The sequence below is a fragment of the Cynocephalus volans genome, chromosome 10 (genome assembly GCF_027409185.1).
Source record: "Cynocephalus volans isolate mCynVol1 chromosome 10, mCynVol1.pri, whole genome shotgun sequence".
NCBI lineage: Eukaryota > Metazoa > Chordata > Mammalia > Dermoptera > Cynocephalidae > Cynocephalus > Cynocephalus volans.
This window is the reverse complement of record NC_084469.1, coordinates 38851960-38864610: the sequence shown is the minus strand read 5'-3', so window position 1 is coordinate 38864610 and position 12651 is coordinate 38851960. Positions and strand designations below refer to the sequence as shown.

The 12651-nt window shown below is 41.3% G+C and overlaps 1 protein-coding gene across 1 annotated transcript in view; it reads right to left on the bottom strand.

The window, feature by feature from the left end:
* DNAH9 (dynein axonemal heavy chain 9) overlaps window positions 1-12651 on the bottom strand; it is a 372221-nt gene that overhangs the window by 45841 nt on the left and 313729 nt on the right. The window contains exon 62 of the mRNA XM_063109557.1: window positions 2351-2478. Coding sequence (XP_062965627.1) covers window positions 2351-2478 — 128 coding nt within the window. The remainder of the gene's footprint in view (window positions 1-2350; window positions 2479-12651) is intronic.

Here is a 12651-nt window from a genome sequence, read left to right as displayed (position 1 = left end):
TGGACCACAGTAGTTTGGTCTCTGAGTACTGTTTTCTCTTCTATAAAAAGAGAAATAATAATGTTTGTCATACTTATTTTACAGAGTTGCTGCAAATAACCAAAGGTAACGGATTTGAAACGGCTTTGTATTCTCTAAAACGCTATGTAAGAGTTAGTAGTGACTGCTGAAATGAAAATGTGTTTAACTAAAGATTTCATTTATAATCACTCTATTGGAGCAGAGAGTTTAGTGGGCTACCTGGAGAGCCGGGGTTCCTGTTAGCTGGCAGTGCCAGCAACCCATGAGTGAGTAATTTGGCTGCTTCTTCAGGGACTCCAATTTCTGCTACTGGGCAAAGCAGGGCTGGAAGAAAGACCTCTGTTGTTTGGGGATAGAAACCTGGGGTGGATTCAGTGATCCCTGAGGCTGCCCTGCTGGGTTTATGGGCCTGGATATGGCAGGGCCTGGGAAACCCACCCCACAGCCACTACAGACAGGAAGGAAGAGGGGACAGAGTCTGAGCCTTTGTTCTCTCACCCAGGTCCTGAGAAGCCGGTTCTCCCAGGGAAGAATCCCTGGCTCCTCTGGAATAGGGTCCTTGAGCAGAATTTCCTAAACGTGTGCCCTGGGATGTTAAAAGATGTTAGATCCACAAAGAGGGTCTGTGTTCAACTAAATTAGGGAAACACTGAATTCTATTCCATGGGTTTCTCAAAGCATGAACCAATTGATATCATTGAAACTCTTCTTGAAAGGGATATTGTATGCTGTATTTTCCAAATTTTGAAAGAGGAACTTGTTAACTGTTTTTCCTTTTTTTTCAGAGACTCTCTCAGGTTCATTAGCTGGGAAACACTGTCCTGCAGGACTCCGGTCTAGTCTAGTTCAATATGTCAGCGAATTCTTAGAAACAGAGAAGCTATGATTCCTAGGAGCCATATCAAACCAGCAGGGATCTTTTGTTTCTGTCAGCACTTTACAGTTTGGATAGTTTATGTCTATTCAGCACTCAAATGCTTCATTCAGTGGGAGAAGGCAGGCATCCAAATTGTATTCATGGGGAGAAACAATTTTCTTTGGAAATGCCCAGTCTCCAGGGATTAAAGAGGGAGTTCTGAGTTCAGCATTTGTGAGCTCCTGGAAACCACACCAGCATAAGATGTGGGGGTCCTGAGGAGCCAGTACGTGCTGGGGGAGGAGACACTCTGCTCGTCCTCTGAGTGGGCTCGCAGGAGGCAGCACCACAGCCTCAGAACCAGAACCTGCCCTCTGTGCTGAGTGGCTGGGCTCCTGAAGGCACTAGTGCCCAGAAGGGGGTCTCTTGGCAAATGTGCCTGACATGGATGGGGTGGTCACACCTCCCAGGACTGTGCTGATCCAAGTGGGAGGAGGAAGGGACTCCAGCTGTTGTCATCTTTTCTCCTGAAACTCCTACTGTTTTTGCAAAAGGATTCCCAGGGAATAGCAGAATCCTCAGTTGCTAAGCTTGGAATAAATATCAGGATAATTAAGCATGAAGACCCAGGAGCAAGATGTGGGGCAGTGAGTAGTCAGGAGATAGGGGAAGTGGCTGGGAATGAAACCCAGGATGGGATTGGAGCGACTGGCTTTATCTTCATAGATTCTTTCAGCATCTACCATGTTCAAGGTAGTGGGCTGGGTGATAGGAGGTAAACAAGAAGCACCTCTTTCCCTAAGGGGATTTATGAAGGACACAGTCATGTGACAAATCACATCAGTGTGGCAGTGGATGACCTCACAGAAGTGACTGTAGAGTGTCACAGGAGAGAAGAGGAGGAAGCTGCTCATTCTGTCCCTTCCCCAGCATCCATACAAGTTGCATAAAATACAATGAAGACGACAGACCATGAAAAAGACAGGTAGCCTCCTTTTCCTCGTAACTGTTTGGGGAAATTACTAGTAGTAGGTGTTCCAGGTTTCCAGACACGAACATGAAATCTCAATGAAGAGGCTAATTTTGCTCCCACCTTCTAGAACACATGCAACAAAGAATAGGTAACACATAACACAACGGATGAAATGCACAGGGAGAGACCAGCCCCAGCAGTCAACTTCCTGAACACGCATCACAGTGGGAATCCACTTCCCTTTGTGAGCAGAGCAATTTAGACTAGAGAGAGTGGCAGAGCAGGCAAGGGAGAGAAGAGCTTTTGGAGTTGGCACAGGGACTAGAACATGCAAGTGAGGGGAACTGGAGAGAGAGAAGATTAGCAGTGAAGGGGACAAGGGCGTGCAGAGATGTGGGTAGAAGGGCAAGAGCGGACAGAGAAGCTCGGAGGTTGTGGGATGGGAGGAGGCCCAAGCAGATCTGGGATCAAAAATACCTGGATCAGGGCAGGGGCCATACCTGCAAAATAACCCAGTGACCTTTCTTGGCAGCTAGGTCCAGCGCAGCCTCAGCCACTACCTCCTGTCCTTGTCCCAAAGACACGTTGTGAAAGTTCCGATTGTTGAGGGTATATCCGAGTTTTTTTCCTAAAAGGAGTATGGAGTTGTCACGTTATTTTTTGTGTCTAATGATCCATGTTGCTTAACGTTCATGAAACGCCCAGCCCCACATTACCCCTCGGACACAGGTGCACCTGAACCCAAGCCTCAGGTACTGCCCCTTTTCTTTCACGGGCTGGGGGCTACTTCTTCCAGGTTTTTGCTGCCCAGTAGCAGGCCCTTGTTCAGACCAAAGTCACTCCAGCCTTCCCTGTGCACTCACTCCCCGAGAATGGGTAGGGTGCTGGCGCCCTTCCATACGGCTCTCACTTGAAGGCCAGACATTGCTTCATGTCTGGAGAGTGCTGACGTGAAAAGGGTCAAAGAGGAGCAAGTCCCACGTGGTCCCTTCTGGTTTGCTTTGTCCTCTGAAGAGATTCTGTGTCCCCCCTGCAACTTCTTGGCAGGTGTGTCCAGTAGAGGCAGGATGCAGGCAGTTCTGGCTCCCTCGCCATATTAACCTCTCCCCTTATTGTTCACAATGCATAGAAAAGTTTTATCTCTTCATTTTGCATGACTTAGAATGAAGCGGGGCAAGGGGCAAGACAAGAGTGGGCTTGCTGTATACGAGTGGATGTTCCGTTGGATGTATTTTGACAAGGGTTATTATGTTGGGAATGACCACACACACACACACAAACATCACAACCATAGCACTAAAGCCAGGCCAATGCTCACAAGCTGTTCTCCAAGCCCAAGAAAACTTAACACAAAGCAATGACCTCAATAGAGAGGACCACATCTGCTTTGATACTAGCTGTTAGCCCAATCCAATAAAGTTTAGAGAAATTATATAACATTCTTTAGATAAAAAGATCGCAAAAATGTGTAATACCATGAAGGAATCGTTGAACAACTTTTCTAGGAAGGTGAAGAGGAGAAATTAAAAAAGAGAAAAAAAAGAAAAATATGTACTTAAAAAAATTTAGTTTCAGAGGAACCAAAATTGAAGATATAATTTTATACTAGTGCAAGAACATTTTTGGAAAAAACTGCTAATATAGGATATTTCTTTTATGTACTAAAAAATGTATAGACTCTCCTTCAAATGTATGACAAAGCAAGATGATGACTTAGTGAGAAATAGTTATTATAGATTCAACTGAGATGAACCCAAGAAACACCTTTATTAAACTCTATAAATCCTCCCTGGCAATAAATTTGATGTCAGCTTTAGAAGTGAGGAGATAAACAACTTATTTCAGAGAAAATACTAGGATAAAAGGTGCTGGGATTATTAGCTGGCTTCTGTGACGTTTCTGCTCCACAAAAGAGCCTATTTATTTTCTTTATTAGCAAGAGAAAGATGTGGGGAAAGAAGTACTTAATAAAGATTAGTTTGGAAACCACAGGCTGGAAGGATCGTCGGGGGCAAAGCCTACCACTGGGGAGACCAGTCAGTGTCGGTCTGCATTCATCTAGGCTTGAGGCGTGATGATGAGGTTGGGAAGAAAGAAATGGATCTTGGAAATATGGAGAAGGGGAAAAACTGATGGGATGCTTGCTGACTGAACAGTCCACCAGTGATGGTTACATCACACGTGAGCCTCAAGGGATGCGTAGGGGACATTGTGAACCCTTCCATTTGCAACTTTGAGGCTCTCAAGACGCCTTGCTGGGTCACGAGCAAGCCCCTCTGAGCAGCTGTGTTCTCTTGGGGTTCACCTTCATGTGGTTTTATGCGATGGCTTCCATACACGCACCTCCACTGCCTGTGACACATCTTTCTCTTCTGACCTTCCTCTGACACTCCATATGGTGGTGTCACCTGGACCACGCCTCATTGTAAACCTATTTTAACATTTCACAGTGTGCTTCACCTACCTCCAGTGTCTCTGAGGACACTGCAATTCCTATGGCCCTGTCCCTGGATTCATACACCTATGGGGCTCGGAGGAAAGGACATGTTTTTCTAGTGTTCTCTTGCTACTTTCAGACTATTTCTTTTCCACCCTCCTATAAAAACCCTTCTTCTTTTAGAACACATGCCATTTGGCTATATTGTCTGATAACTTTTATGTTCTCTGTCTTCTACCAACTTCTCAGTGATACTCACTTTTATTAGGAGCTTTGGAACTTGGCTCCTCTCTCATCATTATCCTGGTAAACTTTAATGCCACTATGGCTGACCCAGCCAGTATCCAGGCTCATGCTTCTTCCTCATCTTCAGAAAACTTAAGTCTATTCCATTTCTGCTTCTCACCCCCAGTGGTTGCACGCAGGACTTTATCATTCTGAGAACTGTACCACCTCTGAGACATTATTCTTTCAAATCCACTCCTGACAATCACTTCCTCCTTCCCAGACTGCTCACTCCCCACCTATTATTCTGTCCCAGGGAAATATCCAGTCCTTTGGATCTATTTTTCCTAATCTTCACCTTTATCCCCCCCTCATTTTAATATGGACCCAATAATCCTTGCTTTGAATCATGATCTTACAAAATCCTCAACTCCATTGCCTCCTTCTACTTCTGCATTACCTATCTTTTAAAAAGCTCACTCTGGATGAGTTTAAGCATTAATCAAAAAGAAAATTAAGACATTTGGTGAACTGGCACCACCACAAGCTCATGATTTTCAACCTCGATGCTGTTTGGTATTCTTTCCACATGTCCAGGAGTTGGCAACTTTACTTGTACCCCTCTGTCTTTAAGCCTCTTAATGAACCCCACTCTTCTCATGCTCAGCCATTTGCTTCATCCTCTACTTCCCCGAGAAAACACATGCCATCTGGTAGAAGCTCCTTCAATTTACTGCCATTTTATCTGCCTCTCCCCACGTCCCCCACTCAGTGGAAGGGGTATCTCCCCCTGCCCATCGCTCTGTCCATTCTCTAAATCCCAATCTCTTTTTGCATCTTCATCCTTCATCTCTCTGTTCACTCTTCTGCTTCCTGGCACCTGAACAAATGAGTTTTTCTCATCACACACACAGAAAAACTACTCAGTTACTCTTGAGGCCACTCTCCAGATGCTGTGCTTGTCCTAGCCTACCCAACTTCTAATTGCTTCTTAAAGAAAAGAGGATGGGGCCAGGACCAATAAAAAAGAGACTTGAAACAAAGTGTAGATGATCTGGCTATAAAGACAAGACATTTAAAACTGTTTCTTTGAACATAACTTGCAAAAATCTAAGTGAGCTCACGGTTCTGACCAAAACTGGAAAGAGAAAAAGAAGCAGAGAAAGCACAGGTGAGATACACAGTTTCTTTCTGATCACAAACTGGAAAAAACAGAATTCATTTAGTCGAAGCCAGGTAATTGGGCAAAGGAGAATGGAGACCAAGCAAGATCATGCTACAGGCAAGTGCAAGCAAGACTGGAGAAGATGCCCGTGTAAGGGCAAAAAGGGGAGGGCCAAAGACGAAGCTATTCTTTGAAAAGATGTTACAAAAAGATGTAAAGGAAGTAGCAAACTGAGCTGCTCCAAAGATCAGACAAATCATCATCATTATAATGCCGTACAATGCTGCTGTGCTTTTAACTTTTCAAAGACTTTTCATACCTGAGATTTCATCTTATCTTCACAGGAACCTGAGGAGGCAGGTATCATGGGTGATTGAAAACAGGGGAGAAGTAGATGAAGCAAAAGCAAAAATACACATGCAAATAAAGAAGTGTGGCTCATTTGAAAAGAGGGTGATGAGAAAAGGGAGGAAGGTAAAACGAAAGCACTGTTAAAGGATTAATTAGAGAAGGCAAGGAGGAGAGCAGGAAGGGTGCACGGTGATAGGTTTCATGTTAAAACAGGCCAAGAAAAGTAGGTAGAATTTCCTCCTCCCACTACTTCCCCACCTTCACTATTGCTGAGGAAGGAAAATCCTGGAGGAGACTGAGTGAACAGAAGTATCAGACGAGCATAGACTCCTAATCAAGGTTAATGGATGAGCTTCAGGAGCTTAGGGAACTCCCCAAATCATATACGGAATCTGTTTGTTTGTGGGCACATGCATCTTGGGGTGGGGGTGGGGGTGGAGTGAGGATATGGGAACAAATCTTTAATCTGACTCTGGGGGTTTTAACACCATACCCAATATTAAGAACTGCCATGGTAAAATGAGGGGACAGAGAAATAAAGGCGTTGAGAACATAAATCAAAAACCCAAATATGGGAAGGAATACCAAGCTTTTGAAGAGTCTACATGGAGAAAAACAGTGAACTGTCTGATATACAGAATCCACATAACCAAAAAGACAGTAAGTTTACTTAATAAACTGGGGCTAGAGGAAATAGAGGACAGTGTTTGGATCAGTCATGTGGATTCCAAACTTGAGAATAGGAGCCCGCCAGGCAAACTGATTAGACGCAAGATGTGGGAAACATTAATATCACCAGAATATGTGTTCTAAATGGGTGAATTAGAAAATAAATCAAACCATCAAGAAGGCAGGGAGGTAGGAAGAGAGAGAGAGAAAGAGGAACAGTGCTCAAAGTAATCTCTAGTTTGTGAACATCAGCGTTGCCTCTGGTAAGAAAACATGCATTAAGATTAAGCCAAGGGCAGGGTTGAGGTAATGTATTCAGAGACAAATAGCCAATATAGATCAGGAAGGGGCAGTTTGCTTGGGATGACAGGAAGCTTCAAACTAGATGATGGGATAGGTAAAGGTCAATTGGCTAAGAACAGTAGGAAACTGCTCATAAACAGGGTATATAAAAGCATCCAGAAGGGAAAACGCTGAATAAAAATGAGGACACAAGATTTATCAATATGAGAGGAACAAAACCTTCAGGGGACAGAAGGAACACAGAAATCTATAAAAGTGTGAAAGTCAGGAATAACTTAACTATGTCAACAGTTCTTCTGATATCCATTCATTTGTTTGTCAGTCCATTCAAAAAATATTTACTGAGCACCTGCTCTGTGCTTCTTACACTATCAGGCACTGGTGAGAGAATGACGAGCAAGATGACATGGTCCCTGACCTCAAGGATCTTAGCAACAAGCAGGCAGGCAAAAATAAGTTAAAACTCTAAAAGAATGATTAAATTAGAATTGTATTAAATGCTCTGAAGCAAATATATAGAGTGTGGTAAATATGTGTAATATAATGGGGAACCAAATGGTTTTACAGGGGGGATGCCAGGAGATGCTGATGCCTGCAAGGTGAGAGGCACTGGATTTTCGAAAACATCTGTGAAGATGCCCTAGGTCAGGAAGGCTGACAGTGTGACTGAAGATCTAAAAGGGTGGTGTGAATGGAGTAGAGGGAACGTGGGAGAATGTAAGATCCAAGGCTGGACAGAAGGGCCAGGCCATGCAGCTCACATAGACTATGTTTATGATGTTGTACTCCACCTTCAGGACAATGGGAGTCCACTAGAAAGCTTTAAGTAGGAGAGTGATAGGATTAGACTTGAGATTTGGCAAGATGGCTCTGGCTGCAGGATGGCAAAGGAGTGCAGGGGAAAAAGAGGGGCGATGAGTTAGGAGGCTGTTGTGATAGTCCAGGGGAGGGGCTGGGGTGATTCAGACTGGGGCGGCAACATGAAAAGAGACAATCAGATAGATTTGAAACATTCTTAAGAGGTAGAATCAATAGGATTAATTATGGTGGGTGGTGGAGGAGGTGTCCAGGATGATTCATTTCCCAGGTTTCTGTCATAAGCAACTTGGTAAATGGTGGCATTTACCAAAAATAAAAGAGTGAAGTTTCTAGAGCTAAAGAAAAGTGTGACTCTTCCACTTGAAATGGCATGTGAGTGCTGGGTAAATGAATGAGGACCCACGCCCAGATACAGCTCATGAAATTTCAGAACACAAGGTAGAGAGATAATCCAAATGTTTTCAGGGAATAAAAACAGGTCATCAGCAAACAGGGCAAGAATATCATTCTACTGGCACATGATCTCTCATGAACAAAATTGGCTTCTAGAAGACAATAGTGCCATGTATCCAAAGTTCTGAGTAAAAATAATTTTGGACCTAGCAAAACTATCAAATAAATATATGGGTTAAACTGAAGCATTTTTAGACACCCGAGGATTCAGAAATTTTACCTCCCATGATTCTTTTCTGATGATTTATCTAAGCAAAACTAAGGTGAGAAATTGAAAATAAAATACGTGGAATATAAAGATAGTAGAACTAACCCAGAATATCAAGAAGATAAATCCCATGATGATAGCTTCCTAGAAGGCTAAAACACAATTTATCTATGTTAGAACAGGATGCCAGTGGGCTCTAGGAAGAGTATCTTCAAGGAGAATAAGAGGGACATCATCAAGATGCAGAGCAGATGATTCCCAGCAAATAACCAATTTACAACTATTAAAAAGCAAAGACTGCCAACCTGGAATCACAGGAGCTGTGATAGGAGGAGGAGAGGAGACCCACAGAGTTCATGAAGGCATGACAGACAATGGTGACAGGGTGTAGGGATGGTGCCTGTTGTTCTTAACCAGTCTAGTACAGAGGTGGGGACTAGCTGTTATACAAACTGGAAAAAGCCACAGTGCACTCTCTTTGTAAACCTGCTTGGAGTCTGCAGGGGAGAGGAGGGCTTCAGAATGCACCACACCAGCCCACAGACCATAAAGTCCACTGGCAGGATCCCCCCAGGCCTGCATAGGAACAAGCGGCTGCAACTGACTGGAGAGAAAAGAGCTGCCCAGAGGCCGATGAGTCATCACAAAGGGACACTTACATGGCCTGCCCCATGGGAAGTGGCTGGAGTGCGGTAGAAAGGTTGGTCTGCATTGGGTGCAGCAAGGGCAGCTGGTTTCAGTGGAAATCAGGGCAACAGAACTGAAGGGGGCTCAATCTGCAGGAAAGACTTAGTCCTGGGCCAGAATTCCCACACAGCTCAGACCTGGAAGTGATTAATGATTTGCCCCAAACACTTTCCCTGGAGAATAACAGCAAATAGCGGTCTCCTCAAATGCCCAGGCATCAACAAAAAGACACAAAGATCGAGAAAGAACAGAGAAATATGCTGCCACCAAATGAAACAAGCAAAGCACCAGCAATGGATGCAGAGGAACAGCAGATCTATAAAATGTCTGATAGAGAATTCAGAATAACCCTCTTAATGATTTTCAAGGAGTTACAAGAAAACACAGATTACATGATATCTGGAAAATAATTCAGAAGCAGAATGAGAAACTTGACAAAGGAATAGAATCAACTAAAAAAAAATAGAAATTTTAGAAACAAAGAATACATTATCTGAATTGAAAAACTCAATAGAAAGCTCCAGCAGAAGACGTAATCAAACAGAGGAAAGAATCAGTGAGCTCAAAGATAAATCACATGAAATTTCCCAGTCAGAGAAGCAAAAAGAAAAAAGAGTAAGAAAAAATGAAACAGAAATACAGCAAATATGGGAATCCCTCAAGTGAAATAACCTCCACATAACTGGCATACCTGAAGGACAGTAAAAAGGAAGAGATGTAGGAAGCATATGCAAGAAAGTAATGGCTGAAATTTTCCCAAATATGAAGAGAAATGACAGCATCCAGGTACAGGAAGCTCAGAGGTTGCCAGTCAAATTCAGTCCAAGGAGGAACACCACAAGTCACATCATAATCAAATTATCAAAAACCAAAGATAAAGAGAGAATACTGAAATCAGCAAGAGAAAAGAAACACATAACATTCAAGAGAACCCCAATATGTCTCTCAGTAGATTTCTCAGTAGAAACCCTACAGGCCAGAAGAGAATGGGATGATATATTCAGAGTGCTGAAGGAAAAAGACTGTCAGCGAAGAATTCTGTATCCAGCAAAGCTAACCTTCACATATGAAGGAGAAATGAAGCATTTCCCAGGCAAACAAAAGCTAAGGAAATGCACCAACAGTAAACCTGCATTAGAAGAAATGCTAAAGGGAGTTCTTCAATCTAAAAGATGACGAGGCAGGAAGAAAACATTTGAAAGTATGTAACTCATTAGGAAAGTAAGTTCACAGTCAACTTCAGAATACTCTCATGTCATAAGGGTGGTGAATAAACTGCTTACATCCTTAGTGTGCTGGCTAAAGGACAAACCTAGCAAGATGCTAACATATACAACAGCCATATAAGAGATAGGCAATATTAAAAGATGTATCTTGAAACAACAAATTGTCACAGAGTGGGGGGAGGGGGGCATGATGCCAAAGCATAGAGTTAGCTTTGGTGTTTTCTTTCACTTAGATATCAAAGTTAAGTTGTTATTAGTATAAAATAATTTGCTACAACTATAACATGTTTTTTGTAAGCCACATGGTAACCATAACACAAAAACTTAGAAGAGACATACTGAAAATAAACAGTGAGAAAGCAAAATGTAAAGCCAAAGAAAACCATTTAACCACAAAGAAAGACAGTAAGACAGGAAAAAAGAAAAAAAAATCCACAAAAGAACCAGAAAAAAAAAAAAATCGGCAAAATGGCAGTAATGAGTCCCTGTGTATCAATAGTAACCCGAAATGAGAATGAATTAAATGCCCCAATTAAAAGACACAGAGTGTCTGAATTGATTATAAAACAAGAACCAACAATATGTTGCCTTCAAGAAACTCACTTAACTGATAAAGACACACAGCAGTTGAAAGCAAAAGGATGGAAAAAGATATTTCATGTAAATGGAAACCAAAAAATAGCAGGAGTAGCTATACTTATATTAGATAAAATATACTTCAAGCCAAGGAAGGTAAAAAAAAAAATAAAGAAGGTCATTATAAAATGATAAAGGGATCAGTTCAATGAGAGGATGTAACAATTCTAAATATATATGCATCCAACTCCAGAGCAGCCAGCTATATAAAACAATTACTATTGGACATAAAGGGAGAAATAGACTCCAACACAGTAATAGTTGGAGACTTTAATACCCCTCATTCGACAAAGGACAGATCACCCAGACAGAATTAACCAGGAAACACCAGAATTAACCTCTACTATAAGCTGACTTGATCTAATGGACATTTGTAGAACATTTCATTCAACAGCTGCAGAACACACATTCTTCTCAGCAGCACATGGAACATTCTCTAGAAATGACCATATGTTAGGACACAAAATTTAAAAAATTTTTTAAAATTTAAAAAATCAAAATATCAACTTCCTTATCTGACCACAATGGAATAAAACTAGAAATTACCAACAAAAGGGGACACTAGAAACCATATGAATATACAAAAATTAAACAAAATGCTCCTAAACAATGAATGGCTCAAAGAGGAGATCAAGAAGGAAATAAATTTCTGGAGACAAATGAAAATGAAAACACAACATACCAGAACCTATGAGATGCAACAAAAGCAGTTCTAAGAGGGAAGTATAGCAATAAATACGTACATAAAAAAAAAAAAAGAAAGAAAGACTCCAGATAAAAAACCTAAAGTCACACCTCAAGGAATTGGAAAAACAAGAGCAAAACAAACCCCAAATCAGTAGAAGGAGAGAAATAACAAAGATCAGAGCAGAAATAAGGGATTTAGAGATTACAAAAAATACAAAAGATAAATGAAACAAAGATTTGGTTTATTGAAAAGATAAACAAAATTGATAAACCTTTAGCTACATTAATGAAAAAAAAAAGAGAGAAAACTATCAGAAATGAAAAAGGAGATATTACAACTGGTACCACAGAAATATAAAGGATTATAAGAGACTACTATGATTAACTATATGCATACAAACTGGAAAATCTAGAAGAAGTGGATAAATTCTTGGACATGTATGACTTACCAAAGTTTAATCATGAAGAACTAGAAAATCTAAGCAGACCAATAACAAGTAATAAGTTTGAAATGGTAATAAAAAGTCTTCCAACAAAGAAAACCCCAGGACCAGATGGCTCTACTGCCAAACTCTATCAAACATTAGAAGAACTAATACCAATTCTTCTCAAACTCTTCCAAAAAGTCGAAGAGGAAAGAATACTTCCAAATTCATTCTATGAGGCCAGCATTTACTTTCGTAACAAAACCAGAAAAAGACACAACGATAAAAGAAAACTACAGACCAATATCCCTAACACAGATGCAAAGATTCTCAACAAAATACTAGCAAACAGAATCCAACAACACATTAAAAAGATCATACACCATGATCAAGTGGGATTCATTCCAGGGATGCAAGGATGGTTCAACATACACAAATATATAAATGTGATACATTACATCAACAAAATGAATGAAAAAAACTATGATCATTTCAATAGATTCAATAAAT